The 19547-nt window shown below is 49.8% G+C and overlaps 1 protein-coding gene across 1 annotated transcript in view; it reads right to left on the bottom strand.

Annotated features, from left to right (window-relative positions):
* Nid1 (nidogen 1) overlaps nt 1-19547 on the bottom strand; it is a 70630-nt gene that overhangs the window by 19579 nt on the left and 31504 nt on the right. The window contains exons 9-12 of the mRNA XM_046432050.2: nt 18871-19014; nt 12817-12942; nt 8416-8565; nt 7119-7241 (exon numbers count right to left, since the gene is read on the bottom strand). Coding sequence (XP_046288006.1) covers nt 7119-7241; nt 8416-8565; nt 12817-12942; nt 18871-19014 — 543 coding nt within the window. The remainder of the gene's footprint in view (nt 1-7118; nt 7242-8415; nt 8566-12816; nt 12943-18870; nt 19015-19547) is intronic.

The raw sequence follows: 19547 nt of genomic DNA, 5'->3' as shown, positions 1-19547 counted from the left end.
TGGAGCCCAACCTGCAGGCTGGGGTCCTAAGGCACTGTGAGCCAAGGTACGCTGACCTGTCACCTTGCAGCAGCCAGGCCTGGGTACGGTACAGACCCTGCCGCAGAAGCCTACTCCATGCAGTGCTGCAGCCCAGAATCTGCAAGAATAGACCACCCTAGGACTTCAACCTTTGTCTTCCTGACTTGGGCAGAAAAGGTGGGTGGAGCAGACCCGAATGGAAAGCAAGACTCAAGAACTGACCAATAGTGTTTGTATCTTTCCAAACCCTAATTAGCATTAGTTTGGATCAATAGCATTAGTACTTCTTCCAAACCCTAATTAACATTAGTTTGGACCAATAGCATGGAACCAAATACCATATAAAACCCTAGACCAGCACACTGGGAGAAAACCTGCTACTGAGTTCTCTTTAAATGGCATAAGAGTTTTAGTTTGGGTTTTATTCTTCAATAAATCTTACTCTTACACTCCCTCATCCTGCTCTATGGATTTTATTCTTTGAATTCACAAGACAAGAACCTGGAAAAAAGTTGATGATGAGATGCTAAGGCCTGCTACGGTACCAGGAACCTAGCCCATTGTTAAGAGCTACAACACCTCTTGGCTACAGAGGCTGCAAACTGTGCTCCACCCCATTGCCTGCAGGAGCGGAGAAACTCCAGTCTTACTGGCCAGTGGAAGTGAGAAATCAAATTTCACCTCAAAACTCCAGTTTCAATGCTTCCAGAGTTTTGGTTAGAGGAGATTCAAGGTGAAGAACAATGGAGAATCCCCCTAGCCCAAGGAGAAGCCCAAGGCTCAGCGATGACACTGCTGAGCCTGTTTGGAAATGAGGCCACCTGAGAGCTCCAAGGAGAGGCTGTGCTTTGCAAACCCAAGAGCACCAAGGCTGGGGAGGCTCTCCAGCTCAGAGGGCCCTGGCTGGGTCCTCCACGACCTTCCCTCCCTGCCTGCCCCACTGCATCTCCGCATTATTCCTCCACACTCTACCCGTCCTTCAAGGCTGTGTGCAAGTCTTTCTCTCCTCGTGCTTTCCCCAGCATTTCTAGCCCACCCAGCCACTAGTCACTACTGACAGATTCTCTACTTTCAAGTGCTCCTTTTTCCTGCCAGGTACACCCCTCCAGGGCAGAGGCATTCCTACTCCTGTGCTGAGTACAACAGCAGGCCCACAGGAAGTGCTTCCACAGTAGCAAATTAGCTAGCCTGGCTAAATCCTCATACTCTTATCCATTCAACCAGCAGCTTTGATCAAGAGTGACAAAGCAGCCCATTGATGCAGAGAACTCAGGTGTGGTGCCTTGGACACCAAACGCAAGAACTATTTCAGGAAGGATGGTGAGGCCAACTGCCCAGTGCTGCCAATAAAAGTGGACCTGAGCTCCAGTGAGTGAGGGTTGTCTCTGACTTGTACAGGAGCAAGCACGGGAGACTCAGAAAAAGGCAGCAGCCTAGATTTAGAATCTGGTTACAGATAAGGGAACTCGATAAAGCCTGTAAGTCACATGTACAAAGAAACAAGGTGCCAAGGTAGCAGCCCTGTGAGCTCTGAAACACAAACAGGTGAGGAACACCACCAGTGGCCACAAGGCCCACCTGTTATCAGCGTCTGGATGACAGAAAGCAAAGGGAAGCACCAAAGCATGCAGGAGTCCTGGGAGCAGGCAGGCTTCAAAGAGGTATGCCCTGAAAAGCACAGCAGGCCTGTTTAAACACAGATCTAAGAAGTCCCTCAAGCCTCATTCCCTTAAGATAAAGGGAATGGACAACAAAGTTTCTAGAGCCCCTTCCAGATCCAACTAGGAAATCCCACTTTTCTCACATTGGAGTTGCCTGAAACATGGTGAAAACTGCCCCCCACCACAGAAGCCCAAGAAATAGAAAGCATGGAATTGTTTGTCAGTTTTCTTTCCTTTGAGCTGTACTGTGCTGCCTGTTCTCATCTCTGCTGGCGGCCCTACCTTCTGAACCCTTCATTATCTTCCTCTCTAGATGTGTGGTGTGGATCGCCAGGCAGGGCGCCCAGAGGCAGAACAGAGCCAGGATGCAGAGAGTGATCTGTCGGAGGCCTGGTGTCTGCCCAGGGAACAGGCTTTAGTCTGCAGCCCAGGACTTTTATGCTCTTCTTTGATCCGCTACTAAACTCCTAAGTTACTAAAGCCTCGCCAGTGACACTCCCTCTGATGTCCAGGAAAGGTCAGAGGCGGTGGCAGCTGGCCTCCAAGATGGCTTCCCTTCTCCCCTCTTGGCAATCCCCTCTCACACTCTAAGAGCATTGGCCTGAGACACCAGCACCAGCAGAGTGACAGAAGGTCACTTCCCAAAGTAAAGACTGTGGCTTCGACCTCAGCCCCCACCAAATTTTGCTCATCATTTGCCCTGGAGGGAGCCAACTGTTTGGTCTTAAAGACCTTGAAGAAGGAGGCAGCCCTGTGGAGAGAGCAGGCCGAGGCTGCCAATGGCTGCATGAGTCCTTCAGTGCAGATCCCTCCCCACCATCAGGGCAGACAGCCACCCAGCATCACCCAGGTAAGCTGCTCCTGAAATCTTCACCCAGGGAACTGTGAGATGACTAATGTGTACTGTGTTAAGCTGCTAATTCTGGGGATTTGTCATGCAACAGCAGATTCCTAATATGATGGCTTCCAAACTGTCTTAACTATGGCTTACAGAAAGAAATACATTTTACTTGGCAACCCAGTGCACACACGCGATGCTCACATACACACACACACACATCGCAATGCAGGCACGCACTCACCCCCATACACACATGAGCACGCGTGAGGACTGTTTCATGGAATGGTATTGTTCCTACCAAATACACTCTATGCACACTGTCTTGTAGATATTGTTCTCTATTTCATTCAGAGCACTTGAAAGAAAATGGTCATAGTGATCTACTAAGGTGACTCAATGGAACAGGGCATAGGACAGAGGGGAACAAACAGTAATTTCCTCTATTTTGTCTGTCCTCAGCTGACCTTGCAGGAGCCATGACCTTAACCAGCCCACCCTCAAAGCCAGCTGAGTTCTGTATAGAGCAGGTACCAACTAAGTGCTGACCCATGCCTTTCCTGACCCTTGTGCTAGGCCTGACGGTTGCCTCCCCGAAAATCCCCATGTTGAAACCCAGCCCCCAGGTGGTGCAGAAGGAGGCCGAGCCTTCGGGAGGTGATCAGGTCATGAGGGTGCAGCCCTGGAGAACACCATTTGAGTCCTAAGAAAGAGAGACCCTCGCTGCTTCCGCCATGTGACGTAATTACACCAAGACTGGGTGCTTGTGAACCAGGAAATTGGCCCTCACCAGGCACAGAACTTTCTTGGACTTCTCAACCCTCAGAACTGAAAGAAACATGTTTCTGTTTATAAATCGGCAGTCTAGGGCATACTGTTACCGCAGTCCAAATGGACCAAGACCCCCCATGCCTGCCTCTGCAAGCCAGTGCCTTCCCCGCCCAAGGGCACCTCTGCTCCGAGCTTGCCTCTCCATCCCACACGTGCGTGTCAATTCTCACTCTGCGAGATTTTCACAGTGAGTTGCTTTCACATGGGTTTACATTCTACACACCTGGGGTCACACTGCGTATATCTGTAAGCTTTTATATCTTGCTTGGCTCAAGGTTGTGTTTTTAGATTCACCCCCATGCCCTGCACATCGTTCATTTCAACTGCTCTGTTACTTCATGGTATGAACTGAACCAGAAGTCAGCTGTCCACTCCTCCTGCCAACTGTCGCTGAGGTGTTTACCTGTTACAAACCACGGGCAGTGAATACTCTCTCCTGGGTGTACAACTAGAAGTGGAATTTCTTCAGGGGACAGGATTAAATACCTGAACAGTCTGGCACACAGCTCTTATTAATGTCGTCACCCCATCTTCACATCCAACCTGTAGGCCTGGATTTGTCTCTGTTTAGTAAACAGAGCTTTAAAGAGAGGGCAAGGAGTCAAGCCAAAGCAAACAAAACCCCAAAACTGGAACATCTGCTTCTCTTTGAAGTGGAGATATGAGACAGGCTATGCAAATAACGGATGTGATTTTTGTGTGTGTGTGTGGTACTGGGGATTGAACTCAGGGACGCTGAGTACCACAGAGCTACATCCCCAGCCCAATTTTAAATTTTAAATTTCTATTTTATTTTTATTGATGATCTGGTCCAAGCCTTGAACTTGATCTGCTCCTTCTTCAGCCTCCTGGTTTGCCGGATTGCAGGTGTGACCACCATGCCCAGCTGAACATATTCATGGTTAACAGCTGCTGCAATGCTTCGACCCAAATCACAAGAAGCCCTCTCTGTACCCTGCCTTCCAAAAGCTGTGAGCAGTGCTACAGCTCTGACCTGCAGGCTCAGGAACAAAAGGCTGGCCCTGCCTGGATCCTTCTAAGCCAGGGTCAGCAAATGTTTTCTCGCACAGGCCAGAAAGAAAGCTATTTGGGGTATTTGGGGTCTGGCCCTTCCAGGTTCTGTTACAACTGCTAGATTCTGTCTTCACAACATGAAAACAGCCACAGACAATGCATAAGCTAACAAGCAAGACTGTGCACCAATAAAAATTTTGTTGTGTGTGTGTTTGGGGGGTACCAGGGATTGAATTCAGGGGCACATGACCACTGAGCCACATCCAGTCCTATTTTGTATTTTATTTAGAGACAGGGTCACACTGAGTTGCTTAGTGCCTCACTTTTGCTAAGGCTGGCTTTGAACTTCGGATCCTTCTGCCTCAGCCTCCAGAGCTACTGGGATTACAGGTGTGCCCCACTGCACCCAGCTCCAATAAAACTTTACTTACAAGAACAGAGAGTGAGCCAAACTTGAGACTCAGGAGGTTGAGGCAGAAAGATCACTAGTTTGAAGTCAGCCTGGGCAACTCAGCGAGACCCTTGATAAAATTAAAATAAATAAATAAATAGGCTGCTAATTCCTGTTCTTTTAAAAAATATTTTTAGTTGTAGATGGACACAATACCTCTATTTTATTTATTTGTTGTTAAGTGGTACTGAGGCTGGAACCCAGGGCCCCACACATGCTAGGCGAGTGCTCTACCATTAAGCCCCAGCCCCAGGCCCTGCTATTCCTGTTCTAAGCAGAAAACGATTTAGCTCAGCGACATCTAGTATTATAGGTCAAAATTTAAACTTTGATTTGACGATTTCTCCTAGGTCAACAACATCCTGAACCCCCCTCAGGGTGTGGGAAGCGCATGTACCTTCCTTTCCTTCTTCAACAACTGTAAGGAGCTGCAGGCCCCATCAAGATCCAGGTGCCCCCGCGGGCACTAGAAGCCAAAGCACAGTGCCTGCCCCTGTTCTCAGCACACTCCAGGGCTGGTGAAGGGGATGGACATTCAGACAGCTAGCTGGCAGCCTCTTGGAGGCACGGTGGAGTGACCATGCCCTTACACCTCTTATTGAAATGTTTAAGGTCACATGGACACATCTGTCCAGTAGCAGCAGCAGTGGTTAAAAACAAACCACGTAACTGGCTAACTCCAGGATGGGAAGTCTAAGGACACTGTGGGTCAGACCTAGGGTTCTGTGACGGGGACCTGGGCTGGGTCTAAAACACTGACTCCCCAGGTGGCCTTGTAAGGGCCTTATCCCTTCCTCCAGTTCAGCAGCCTATGTGTAAAGAACCTGCCTGAGAAGATCAGCATGGTTCATCATGAAGCAGGGGCTGCAGAGCCCTTCATGGTTTGGATCTTAAACATCCCCCAAGGGCCACTGTTGGAGGCTTTGTTGCCAGCCCCTGGGGGCCTATGGTGCCCTTGGGAGGAGGTGGAACCCTTAGGAGGCAGGGCTTGGTGGAAGGAAGTTAGGTCATTGGGGGCGCGGCCTTAAGGAGATACTGGGACCTCAGGCCCTCCCCCCATTTCATGGCCACTGAGAGGTGGGCAGCCCTGCTCTACCACATGCTCCCCATCATGAGGTTCCGACTCATCAAAGGCCCAGAAATCCCAGAGCCAACCAACCCTGGACTGAAACCAAGAACCAAAATAAATCTTTCTCCTTTTAAGTTGATTTTCTCATGATAGAAATCTGACCAACACAATCACCGAGCATGTAATCAGTTCTGCACAAACAGCAGCCACTTAGGTTCATGCATCCAACAACATCCGCTGAGAGCCTCCCAGACTCGTGCTAGGGCTGCCTGGAGCCACTGGGACTTTGTGCTCTAGGGAGTAGCCACCTGAGTCTCAGGTCAGCAGTGACTGGAGAAGCTGCATGTCCGGGTCTGGAATACAGGCAATCCAGGCTCTTCCAAGGAGTCCTCAGTCTGCATCTTCCCCTAGCACGGGCCCTTCACACTGTCTCATACCCCCAAGTCAACTCCATTCCCCAGGGCTCTTTAGGAACCTGTTAATTTTATGTCAATTTGATTGGGTCACATGGTGCCCATATATTTGATCATACATCATTCTAGGTGTCTCCACAGAATGTGTTTGAATGAGATTAATATATAAATCGATAGGCTGAGTAAAGCAGATCATCCTCCTAATGTGGGTTGGTCCAGTCCAATCAATTGAAGGCTGACCACAACAAAGACGCTGACCCTATCCTGAGTAAGGACAGAATTCTTCTGCCCAGAGGTTTCCAAAGGGGAACTTCATTTCCCCCATCTCAAGACCTGAACTAAATTATTGGCTCTTCCTGGTTCACATGCCTGCTGGTCTCCGGACTAGAACCAGGCTGCCAACTTTCCTGGGTATCCTGCTTATCTACTGCAAATCTTGGGATTTGTCGCCTCCGTAATTATATGACTCAACTCTTATAATAAATCACACACACACACACACAAACTCCCCACATGTATGTCCTTTGGGCTCTGTTTCTCTGGAGAACCCTGACAAACAGGCCAGTCCTTATTCTGAAGTCCAAGGTGATGGGTTCCAGGCTGCCAGCAAGCACGGTCCCTGTCTGCCCACTGGGTTGTGCAGTGCACACCAGAGGGGCTCTGTGCTGCAGCCTGGGCTCCCATCTCCCACCTCAAGAATTGTAGGCCCCTCCACAGAGCCTCCCCTCCCCGCTCCCCTCTGTCCCCTGCCCAGGGGCCATGTACTCAGCACCCCTGGGCAGGGAGATGGCTACCAGCCCCACATATTCCACTACCTCACCTCCAGGCACGCATCGGAAGCCATCTCCCTGGTAGCCAGGCTTGCATTGGCACGAGAAGGAACCTGGGGTGTTGTAGCAGAAGGCATCGGGGTGACATCGGCTGGGCTGACATTCATCCACATCTGCAAAACAGTCACAGGGCCAGGAGAGTGAGACTGCTTCTGGAATTTGTGGCTTACACAGCAACATAAGGCACTTACTCAAATCTATGGGGGCCAGCTGCGATGACTTTAAAGTCACCTTATATTAATTTTCTTTCTTCTTTATTTGACAAGGGGATCGAACCCAGGAGCACTTTACCACTAAGCTTGCTAAGATGCTGAAGCTGGCCCCAAACTTGTGATCCTCCTGCCTCAGCCTCCCCAGTGGCTGGGATCACAGGTGTGTGCCATCATGCCCAGCTAAATATTAATTATCAGGACACGAGGTCCTCAGTTCCATCTAGTACCTTTCCACCTAGTGTGTTTCACCTTGGCAATAATATTCTCATGAAAATGTCATGCTTGCCGAAGGGGAAAGAGGATTCATCTGCACCTTAAGATGACCCCTCCCATCATCAATGAGAGCTTCAGAAATGGCTGGGCGTTTGAAGACAGATCATTAACTGCTGGACAGAAGAGCCTCAGGGACGAGAGAAAATTCACTTGTGCAGTAACGAAGAGAGAGTATCTCAGAGGTGACGGCTGATCTTAGAAAGTATGCACATTTCAGAAACACTCTATGGTATAGTTTTAAGCAATTTTGTATCCAAGAGACTCAGGGTGATCTGTTCATGGACCATCTTACCCAGAATCACCTTCCAGGGCACCCTGTCTCCTAGGATGGGCTGATGCCAAACCTGAACTCTATGGCGTCATTTACTCTCTGACTCTGTCATTATTTATCCAATTAGGAAACTTTGCTTTTTGTGGAGAGGCTGGAGTGAGCCGGCTGAATAACTATGTGTATTTTACTAAATAAAAGCGTGGACTTTAAGCTATGAGCATGCAAGCACTGTTTATCCTTTTGTACAAGACAAACAACATTCCCAGTCCCCAACAGAGAGCAGGTGTCTAACTGTCGCCTCAGCGAGACAGTCACAGCGAGACAGTCACGTAGGACAAATCAGCAGGGGCTGAGAATAGCCCCCGAGAAAGCATATGGTTCCAGCTACAGCAGAGGTCAGCTGCCCACGTCCCGGGAGAGCTGAGAGGACCATTCTTTCTTATCATCTAAGGCAAGTTGGTGACCAGCGGAGCACAAGTCCCACCTAGGGACCCTTTTGGGTTACCTGGTGGGAAAGGGGGCACCACGCACCTTGGCAGGCTCGGCCATCCCCGAAGAAGCCGGGAAGACAGGAGCAGGCATAGGAGGAACCTCCTGTGTAGACGCACTGGGCCCGCTGCGGGATGTCACAGTCGTGAAGGCCGGTGGCACAATAGTTGATGGGGCGCTGGTCCACAATGGCTTCAGAACAAAAAGTTATCACCCGCTGGTGGAAGAGTCCCTGAGCATCAGGCACCTCCCAAGCCCCTCCTCACCTATGCTTTGGCCAAGTGGGGTATGAATGAGGGACAGCGCCTGGACGCCAGGTGTGCGGGGGTCACCGTGCTCTCCACTGTTTCCTGCTGTCCCCTCCTCCTGGACTGTGTCACACGTCCTCACTGACCAACACCCTGGTTGGGCATTCAGCCTGGCCCCACCTCAGCTTCACCCCAGGCTCTGGCCCAGGCCACTAACCACACCACAGCCTGCAACAGGCCCCAGGACCAAGCTCCTCCTCATCTGGACCCAGAGGCAGGACATCTGCAGAGGCCACACTCCCACGGCAACCCTGCTGGGGTGGCTTTGGAGCCAAGAATCTGAGACACATGGGGTCTACAGCTTTGGGCCCCCTGGGCAGACAGCATGTTCACGACCATTGCCAGAGTCCCCCCACTACCACAAAAATAGATAGTTTAGTACCATAAAGCATTTGAAAGCTAATGTTTTTACACCAGTTGGAAGGAAAGTACTTCCTAGGTCTTCCTGTGGCCGCTGTGCCCTCCGCAGGTCTGGGAGTTTGAGATGGAGAAGGCCCAGTGCTTCCCACCAGGTACTTCTTAAATTTTTCCTCTGTTGTTAACAGCTAAGGTTTGTCCCAAACACCTTGGCATTCAGACATTTAGCTTTGGTGGCCTCTGTCCAGGTCCATCCTAATGACTCCACCCCTCTGCAGCACTTCAGCTGTCCTCAATCAGGTCCCGAGGAGCCCCCACTCCCCATGACTCAGCAGAAGGTCTGTGGCCAGCTGCAGGACACTGCGCAGGCCTGAGCCTGCCTCTTTGTCTATATAAGCAGCACCCCCACCCCTGCCCTTTATCAGAACAGTGTGTGAGATGCTTCCTTGTGCTGCAGCAGAAGTTCTGATAAGGCCACTTGGGGGGTGGGGGTAGAGGCCCCTGGTTGTCACCTTTGCCTCCAATACAGCAGAGCTGGCTGCACTAAGAGCTATCAACGCAGAGCAGCTGGCACTGGGAACTACCAGAAGCCAGGCTGCCAACACTGGGGCAGAGGGAGAGAGTGGTAGAGGGCTGGAGAGCTGCTCCCTCAAGCTTCTGCCAGGCGGCCATGAGAAGGGCTGAGGCTGCGTCCAGCATGAGCTGAACTTGGAGGTGCAGAGAGCCACCCGCGCTCCACAGCCCGGCTGCTAACGCTCAGGGAGCTGTGATTTGCTTATTTGTGATTTCTATCTGAATTGTACAAAGGAACACTCAGCTGAGTGTGAGTTTTTTCCAGTTCTCCTGAGATAAGGAATCCAGGGCGTCCAGATGGCCTCGATAGTTTGTGCATGCAGAGAGCAGCATGGTACTTCGGAGAGCCAGTGGCCAGTGCCACAAGAGCAAAGCTGACCAAGAACTTCAAGAAGACCTGACACCCCAGTGGGGCACCAGCACAGCCTCCTTTCCCTGGAGGCCCTGGACTGCAGAGAGGTGACTTCCCTACCTCCCTACTCATTCAGCAAAGGGGAGCCACAGGATGAGGGCACGGGAAAGTTTTGGAAGAGGATTTGAAAAGATTCTCAAGGCAGGATTTCACTTTCCTGGTTCATTTATTCCTGAAGAGCAATTACCGGCTAAGGAGGACAGCAGGGTGGCTTGCCATGCTGGTTTGACAGGCAGGTCAGGGCTGGAAAATGAGGCAATAGGAGAGGGAAGGAGATGCCGAGGAAGGACAAATGGAGGGAAGGAGGGGAAGGGCAGGGGGCAAAGGAGGTTTCATAAAGCCCCCATTACTGAGAGTTCTAAAACGAAGATCATGGTGGACAGCTTTTCCTAACAGCTAGCAAGGGAGGGGACAGGAACACTAGGTAAGGCAAGGCCAAGGGGATCTGTGCACAGTAGCCTTCACCTGAGCTTGGCCCTGTTCCTGCCTTGAGAGGGGCTGGTGCATAATGTGTGCTGCAGAGATGTCCTATTGAGGGACAAGCAGAATCTCCAGGTTTCCACGCCCCATATACATGGTCAGTATCCCAGGGCCATGTCCACTCAGGTACATCTAAGGTGAATTATGGGCAAGCTAGGGCCCATCTCCTTCAAAAATGTTTTGAATATTTCAGTTAACTACAGAAGTTTGCATCTAGTGGAAAAGAAAGTCATAGGCTTATAGAAAATACCAGTATGCGAGTCTACTAGGCCCCAGTAATGGACAGCGGTCATGAAGGGAGACTCCTCTGTGACCAGCTCATGTGTCCTGCCTGAACCCTGGCCCCAAGTAGCTGGAAGGGTTCGTTCAGCCTCCTAAGCCACCAGGACTCATTCTGCACCTTTCCCAGTCTGTCCCACAGAGAAACCATCCCAGCCCACACTTCCTTGTATGACATTGAAGGAAGGAGATAAAGTGACACTCAATTATGCAGTGACAAGCCAGCTATTTAAACGTATTCAGCTAGATCTGGTTCCCAAAAGAGCTAACAAACAGGGTAAAGGGCTAAGCCGGATGGAGGTGCCCGGGACACTGCAAGTGGCTGGGGGAAGGGATGGGAGGAAGCCTCATGCAGCTGAACCCCGGGATCAGTGATGACCTGCACTGCTCACCCTTGTTTTTGAGCAGTGGAATCCACTATTCAAACACCTCACTCAGAATTTCATATACAGAAAAATGGAAGGCTAGTGACCAGGAGGAAAGAACAAGGGTCTGCCTGTGGCCTCCCTGTGGCCTGGGAACTCCTGAGGCACCTCCAAGAGCTCCATGGGACACAGGAAACCACTGGTCAAGTCCAGTCTGTTTACCTTAGAGATAAGGAACTGAGGCCCAGGGAGGATGAGTGTCCTCAAAAATCAAATGACCAGGAGCAGACATTTGCACAGCACTCTCCCTGCCCCTCCAATGGGCGTGGACATCAGGCATGGTCAGATCCAGGCCACCATGCTGCCCACACGTGTCCCAAAATGGATTTCAGTTACTGTGTACACCACCACCCGAGGGGTAAAGAAACTATTATCCATCTTGAGACAACATGGGCAGTAGATGGTGTTGCCATTAAAAGCAAACTTTGGAATCTCTTTGACCTCAAAAAGCAGAGGAGGAAGTCAGGCCAAATACAGAGAAACTGATGTTCTCCGTCAAGAGGAAAAAGACAAAACTCCAGCAGAGCAAGCTGAAATCCCAGCTGTGCAGGGGACGGGCCTCCCTGAGCCTGCAGATGTTTGGGTCACACTCAAAACATGAGAACTGCCTGTTCCCTCCACCCACAGACACACCTCACCCCGTGAACTTGGCTCCACGTCTGAGCTGCAAGACGGAGCACAGGGAAAGTACCCCAGGCGCTGCACGCAGGCAGGAAGGACAAAGTGACAGCTAGCTGACCCCACGTGAGGATCTGCTTTACGCTGACAGATGCTTGAGCTCAGGTGGCCATCCAGCATGTGGCCCTCTAAACCTGGGAACCTTAATGTCCTTGGAACCAAGGTCAACGAGCAGTGGCAGAACAAGAAAGGGTTTAGACAACGCTGTTTGTGACTGGCCCGTTGTCCCCACCACCAAACCATCAACCACCAAGAGCATAGCTAGCCTAGTCAGTAGTATCCACTTGCCTCAGTAAGACTAAAAAGTTGGGCAGGGTTTGTGGGCTCAGTGGTGGAGCGCTTGCCTCCCATGTATGAGGCACTGGGTTTGATCCTCAGCACCACATAAAAATAAATAAAATAAAAGTATTGTGTCCATCTACAACTAGAAAAAAATTTTTTTAAAGACTAAAACGGTACACTGTGACCTGCAGTTTATAAAATTAATACGCATAAATAGATGGAGTGGGATTTTAGACAGAACTCATGGAGAATCTGGTCTACGACAGCTAATAGCATAAAGATACCCGAAATTGGTCCTTATGCTGCACCCACTGCTGCTAATTAATGATGAGGGAGAAGCAAGTGGAAGAGCTTTCATAGCCACTAAAAGCATACCAAGAATGATTAGGAGAAGCTTAATGATGAAGCAAACGCACTGTGGACACCTGCAGCAGGCAAGCGGACAGTGTTACAGTCGCAGATGAAACTTCTGCAGCCTGACTCTCCAGGTAGGGGGAGGGCAGAGGAAAGGTCCACGGTCCTCTGGAAACTGCCCGTCTGATAGCAGAAAGGTCACCCGCTCCACCAGGACCGATACCAGAACGATCCCTCTCCCACAGGAGTCGGCAGGCACCGTGACACGCTTTGAAACGTTGCCTGAAGAACTTACCCACACACGTCCCCCCGTCTGAGAAGCGGTAGCCCTCCACACACTCGCAGCGGAAGGTCCCCGGGTGGTTATTGCAGATCGCGTGGCTGCCACACACCGAGGGTTGCTCAGAACATTCGTCAATATCTGCAGCAAAGTTTACAAACGTACTCTTAGCCTCTTCAAATGGCACTGAATATAATAAAATAGAAAGCATGCTCCCTGAGAACAGACCAATTTTCAGGCAGATTTTTATACATCCCCAAAATAGAGTGAAATGAATGTGTTTTTTCTGTGCATGGCTTCAGAGAGCGGTTCCCAGGCCCATCTCCTAAGTAAGCAGGTCCTTCCTCCACCTCTCCTGGAGTTCGTGTCTGCTCACAGAAGATTCATAAAGACAAATTTGAAGGACACAGGGACAAGGGACTCTGGATAAAAGCCTAAACTTGAGAGCATGTTAAACATACTATGGCTTAAAAATGTGACCTTTCTCCAATTACAGTTATAAAGAAAAGTTGGACAATTTAGAGCCTAATGTGAACATTTGAACGTTATCTGAAGCTTAATGGACTAAAAGGAAAGTCATCAACTCAGAGGAAGGCAAGTCCTTGTTCCAGAGCTGCAGAGCGGCAGTGCACTCAGGCTGGAGTACAGGCAGCACATGGAGCCAGCCATGCCATCATGGACCCAAGGCTCAGAAAGCCCGGGCACACCTAGCCCCATGGAGACCCAGCCCAGGCTCGGTGTGGCACCCACTCCACACAGTACTACAGCCGAATACCCTGAGCATTCACCATCCCAGGACCTCAACCTCCCACCTCCCCAAGAGCAGCAGCAAGAATACAGAAGTGGGGCAGACCTGCAAGGAATGCAGGGCCAATCAATAGCAATAGTCTTTCCCAACCCTGATAAGCCTAAGTTTGGACCAATAGCATTTCCAAACTCTGATTAGCATAAGTTTAGACCAATAGCCATTATTGCTTTTCCAAATCTGATTAGCATAAATTTGGACCAATAGCATTAGTGCTTTTTCAAACTCTGATTAGTATAAGTTTGGACTCATAGCATAGACCTTCTGTTGCACCCACTAATTAATAACGAGGGAGAAGCAAGTATTATATAAACCCCTACTCAGGCATCAGCCCCCATCACTCTTCTCTCTTGTTCCTGCAAGAGTTCTTTTTTGTACAGAGGATTGAACTCAGGGGAGCTTTAGCACTGAGGTAGGTCCTCAGTCCCTCTTATTTTTTTAAGATAGGGGCTCATTAATTTGCATAGGGCCTTGCTAAGTTCCTGAGGTCGACCTGGAACTTGTGATCCTCCTGACTCAACCTCCTGAGTTGCTGGGTCTATTCTTTATATCTAAAAAAAATTCTACTCCTTTGACCCTGACCTTCCATAGCAACAAGAAGCTGGAAGGAAGTTGGTGGCAAGCTTCTGAGGTCTGCTGCAACACTGGAGTGCACAGTCCACTCCTCAGAACTGCCCCTGCCCCTCCACAGTAGTGGAGAAGAACCCAGTTTTGCTGGCCATGGCCCTTGGCCCTGACTGTGGCAGGCATCGTGCTGTGATTAGCTGCCAACCCTAAAATGGGCTTTCTCGGCTGCAGAGACCTGCAGCTTGCACAGGCCATACCCACCATCAGTAAGTGGAGAATCCAATTTTGTCTCAAACTCTGGTCTCAATAAGACAGAAAGCTGGCCAATAGGGTGATGTCCTTTCATATGACAGTACTACAGCCATTGCCTTGGGGTGATGTACAGCAGAAGACATGTTTTGGAGTTGAATGTGCTAGGTTCAAATCCTACCTGCTTTGATTACTAGCTCTTGTGGTCTTGAACAAACTACCCAACTACTCAGCTTCAGTTTCCCCATTGGTAAATAATCATATTAATAATCATCTTGAAGGTTCTTCAGAGGGTTACAGAAAATGGATGCAGGCCAAAGGCATGCCTAGCATGCTCAAGGCACGTCACTTCTAAAATTATCAGGTATCCACCCTCAACCTCCAGCCGTGGTGAGGGGTTTGGCTGATTGCAGGGACACAGCCCTCAGATGGCCACTAAGCTTTGGGGGCCAGTCTGCAGCTGCCACTAGTGTAAGGCTGGTTGACGCAGACAAAAAAAAAAAAACTGACCTAACCTCTCATAACCCTGGTTACCTATCCATCAATGGGGTGAAACAAGGTCCTCCCCACGCCAACACCATTCTCAGAGTGTCTGAGATGTGTGCACAGGATTCCATAATGGCCGAGGCCACTCACCTCCCTTCCCCCCGTGAAGTCCCCTCCCCAGGGCTCTAATGTGAATCTTCCACACTTGGGAGGCGAAGCCTCTTGTCCACCTCCAATGGCCCATCTAGCCAGTCCCTTCCTGGGTGAAACAAATGCCTGCTGGCTTCTTGGACAAGCACTTTTGCCATATCAGCCCCATAGTTAGTCCTGTACCCAGCAAAATCCCTCCTACTAAAGCCCAAGTAATAGTCAAGTCTTTTTAAAAAGTGTGTGTGAGAGAGAGACAGGATCTCAGGCAAGAGGTCTGTGCCAATCACAGTTGGAGGGTTATGGAACAGTAAGAGCTAGGGCTGGGGTGGGGCTGGGGATGGGCAGCAAGGGTGGACCTCACCACTTCATCTGCCAGCTGCCATCAACAGCCTGGGAGATACATCCCAGTGCCCACCCCTGCACCACTGCCCCCAGAGGGTTCTCCTCGCACAGATGGCCAGACGCACTGTACAGGCTCCAGGGCCCCACAGGCTTAGACTCACCCCACCAGCACCAGAGTGCCGAGCAATAGTTTTCAATCAAGAAGACAGAAGAGCAAGATCACCAGGGGAACTTTTCCAAGCTCCATTCCTCCCCGGGAACATTTATAGAGAGGGAAGCTATGTGTTTTGAAATAGCTCATTAAGCAATCAGGCTCTTTCCACATGCTCGGCTTGCAGAACCAGAGACAAATAGGATCTGGGAGCAGAGGGACAAGGGAGGGAAGTGTCCCCAGCACAGCCACCCCCACCACACAGGTGTACACATACAAGCCAAGCCGGATGACATCCTTTCTTTAGAGACAAGACTCTCGCAATTTCCCTGTGAGTGTTTCATGGTCCTTGCAGTGTGGAAATTTTTCCTGAGGTGCAATTTAAATCTTCTCTTCTATAAATTGAGGCCAGAACCCTAAACTTTTCTTTATTGGGAACAGTGACCTGGTAACTGTGACAATTGTTTCTCCTAGCATACCATGGTGTCTGCTTGACGATGCTTGTTCTTCAGCTTCCGGTCAACCTTCTCTCTGGACAGAGATTCCCTTCACATGACCACTCTCCAGTCCAATAGCAAAATCCTGGATTATTCTTTTTTGCTTTTTTTTTTTTTCAGAGTGGCTACTTTTCACATATTTTCAAGAACTGTTGCTCTAATTCAGCTCTTTTTTAAAGGCCAGATCTTTGAGGAGACATGTTTCATTACTGATTTGTTAAATGCCTTCTACATACTCGAAAAAATCACTCCATGAGAGATTATGCAGTACAGCCTCGACAGACTCCAAATTGAGAAGCGCACAGGCACTGTTCTGCGGAGTATAGGGAATGAGAGTGCTTCGGTTCACCGGGAAATCTCCAAATTACCTGGGAGGTTCGCTGTGAGATGTCTAACCCAAGCCAGCTTGTGTTGGACGCCAGAAGTCATTATATCAATAGCACACACACCGAGTCACAAAGGCTCATCCTCATTCTCCTCCAAGGCACTTCCCAGGTCAAAATAACACACAAAGCGATCTGCTTAATGCAATTTCCTATTGAAAGCCTCATGTCCCGATGCATTAACACTCTGAAGCATGTTGTAGTGACCCAGAACAATGACCAGCCCGACTGGGAACAGCCCCACATTCCACAGAGCTAACATTCCAGAATGATGACTGACTTCAGCACAAAAGCAATGCACGTGACCACCTGCCCTCCTGGGCAAGGGCCTCTGAGAACTTCCGAGGACAGCAGCTGATGGCATGAAGCATGTCTGGCGGAGCCTTCCAAGCTGAAGCCACCTCTGCACCAAGCTCAGGTGCCAAGAGCAGAGTCAGCCTGAAGGTCACAGTCAACAGCAGGAGGCTGGGGTCTCCCACAACTCTCTAACACTCAGGTGGCTTATGAAGCTGCTGTGGTTGCATAAGGACTGAGGAGGTGTGGGCGAATGAAGGAGGCCCACCCTGCATGGTGTCCATCACCTCTGCACAGTGCAGGACAGCTCTGCATATCCAAACAGTGCTGTGCTGCTAGGGACTGTCCTGGGTCAACACAGTCACCCAAGACCATCTCGCTCCTTAGGGAAAGACTGGGCAACTGACAGTTTAGGTGAACAGGCACTGTGTCCTCTCGTGTGGAGTGTTACCAAGAAGGTGAGTCTCAGATTGGATTCTTCCACACTACAAAGCTATCAGCAAGCTGGCCAAATAAGCACACAGCCTATCTCTGTGTCAAGGCCCTGCCCTCCGATGCTTCAGGCACCCCGATGAGCACCTTGCATGCAAGAGTCACGGAAGCAAATGCCACAGTACCCTGCCTCAGGACCTGCTGAGTTTCACAGTGAATCACACACCAAAGCCACAATCAGTCAGTGGAGTTGAATTCCAGTTTAAGGCATTACTCCCAAATTCCAAGGCTGTCGACTTGCCAGATTCTGATTCCCCAGTCAAGCAAGGGTGGAGGGAGCTGCCTGTTTTTCTGGGCAAACATATGAGAATACGCTCCTCCCTGCGCCAGGGAACCTCAGGTCTAGCATTCCTTACCCTTACTAGGGGGTTCTTTACTGCAGATTTAAGTAGTGCTGGTTGAGGAGCCAGACATTCTTGCCCTGGTATTGGATTAAAATTGTTAACAAACGTAAATATCAAGCTATTCACAGGAAAGCCTTTGAAGTAAAGTCATAAATAGTAAAATAAGTGCTACAAGAAGGCAAAGTAATGCAGATGCTCAAGTCACAGGCTTGAGTTCAAATACTCTTTGTCACTGGCTCATGTTAATGAGCCTCTATTAAAAAAATAACAAGTGCTGTCAAGGGTATGGAGAAATTGGAACCTTGTGCACTATTGATGGGAGTGCAAAACAGCACAACTGCTATGGAAAGCAGTGTGGGGGTTTCTCTAAAAATAAGCATAGAATGACAATATAATCCAGTAACCCCATTTGGAGTATACAGCCCAAAGAACAGAAAACAGGGGCTTCAACAGTATTTGTATACCACGTTCATAACAGCATATATTATTGGCAACAGCCAAAAAGGTGGATGCGGCCCATGTGCCCATCAACTGATAGATGGAGAAATAAAATGTGGTATGTATACACAATGGAATATTATTCAATTTCAAAAAAAGAAATTCTGACACGTGCTATGTGTAAGAACTCTGAGGACATTGCAGTATGTAAAATTAGCCCATCACAGAAGGACAAATACTGTGTGATTCCATTCGTTTGAGGTTCCAAGAAACATCAGATTCATAGGGACAGTAGAATGGTGGCCAGTGACCCAGGGGAAGGGAAGAGGTTATTTAACAGGCTCATAGCCAGTCGTGTGAGATGAAGAGTTCTGGAGGACAGTGGCTGCAGAGCAGCAGAATGTCCTTAACCGCACTGAACGGCATAGTTAAAATGGCACATTTTACCACAATTAAATGTCAGCTTTTAAAAGAGGAATGAAAGACTCTATCCTATGAAAGTGCTAGAGAATTAGACGAGATGGTGTTTGTGAAGCACTAAATGCAAACAGCGCTGGGTGAACCCAGCCACAGCTATGTCACTGTCTCTTACCTCCCTTCAGCCCTGTGCACTCTGCACGGAGAGCAGTGTGGCCCAGGGACGCTGCTGGCAGCTGGGCGTCTACACGTCACATGTACTGTACTACAGGGACGGAGCCCCCCTTACCCGGGATAGCAGTGCTGACGTACACCATTCAGGCATGGTACGTCCTTCGACATCTGCATCTCACCTGCGCTTCCACCCCGGATCCAGCTTTTGGCCCTACAGAATCTGGATGCTCCTGCTAGCCCAACTGCCCCAGCCCCAGTGAGCCAGAATCAAAGACTGTACCGTAACAGATCCGCCCGTCTCCTCGGAAGCCGATGGAGCACTCGCAGGTGAACTGTGTCCCAGGTCCAGGGCGACAGGCCGCGTTGGTGTCACACCCGTGAGTGCCGATGTAGCAAGGGTTCTGAAGAGCATCCGGGGAGCCATCTGTGAAGGCAGGGGCAGTGGGACCCAGTGAGTGGTCAGGAATTCCCCCAGGCCTCCTGCCCCAGAAAGCAAGCAGCGACTGAGAGCTGTGGGGGCTGAGCCAGCTCCTGCATTTCCTGGGCACACTGTGACGCTCCTCCACCTGGCTCCCTCCATGTTTCTGAAAATAAAGTTTTACTGGCAACCAGTCATACCCATTCACTTACAAATGGTCTATGGCTGCTTTCAAGCTGCCATGGCAGAGCTGAGATGTATGTGATTGGCAGAGGCTGAAATATTTACTATCTGTTCCTTCAAGGAAAAAAAAATGTGCCAAGCATCATGGCACACTGCTGTAATCCCAGTGACTCAGGAGGCTGAGAAAGGAGGATCACAAGTTCAAGGCCAGCCTCAGCAATTTCGTAAGACTCTCAGCAACTTAGTGAGTTCCTGTCTCAAAAATTTTTTAAAAATTGGGCGGGGGGACTGGGGATGTAGCTCAGTAGTTGAGCACCCCTGAGTCCATTCCCCAGTACCAAAAAAAGAAAAAAGAA

This window comes from Marmota monax, unplaced genomic scaffold, assembly GCF_021218885.2.
Source record: "Marmota monax isolate L192 unplaced genomic scaffold, Marmota_monax_Labrador192_F-V1.1 WCK01_AAM20220418_F8-fsc00071, whole genome shotgun sequence".
In the NCBI taxonomy this organism is placed as follows: Eukaryota; Metazoa; Chordata; class Mammalia; order Rodentia; family Sciuridae; genus Marmota; species Marmota monax.
The sequence above is the reverse complement of the archived record's forward strand: the minus strand, read 5'-3'. Positions and strand labels throughout refer to the sequence as shown.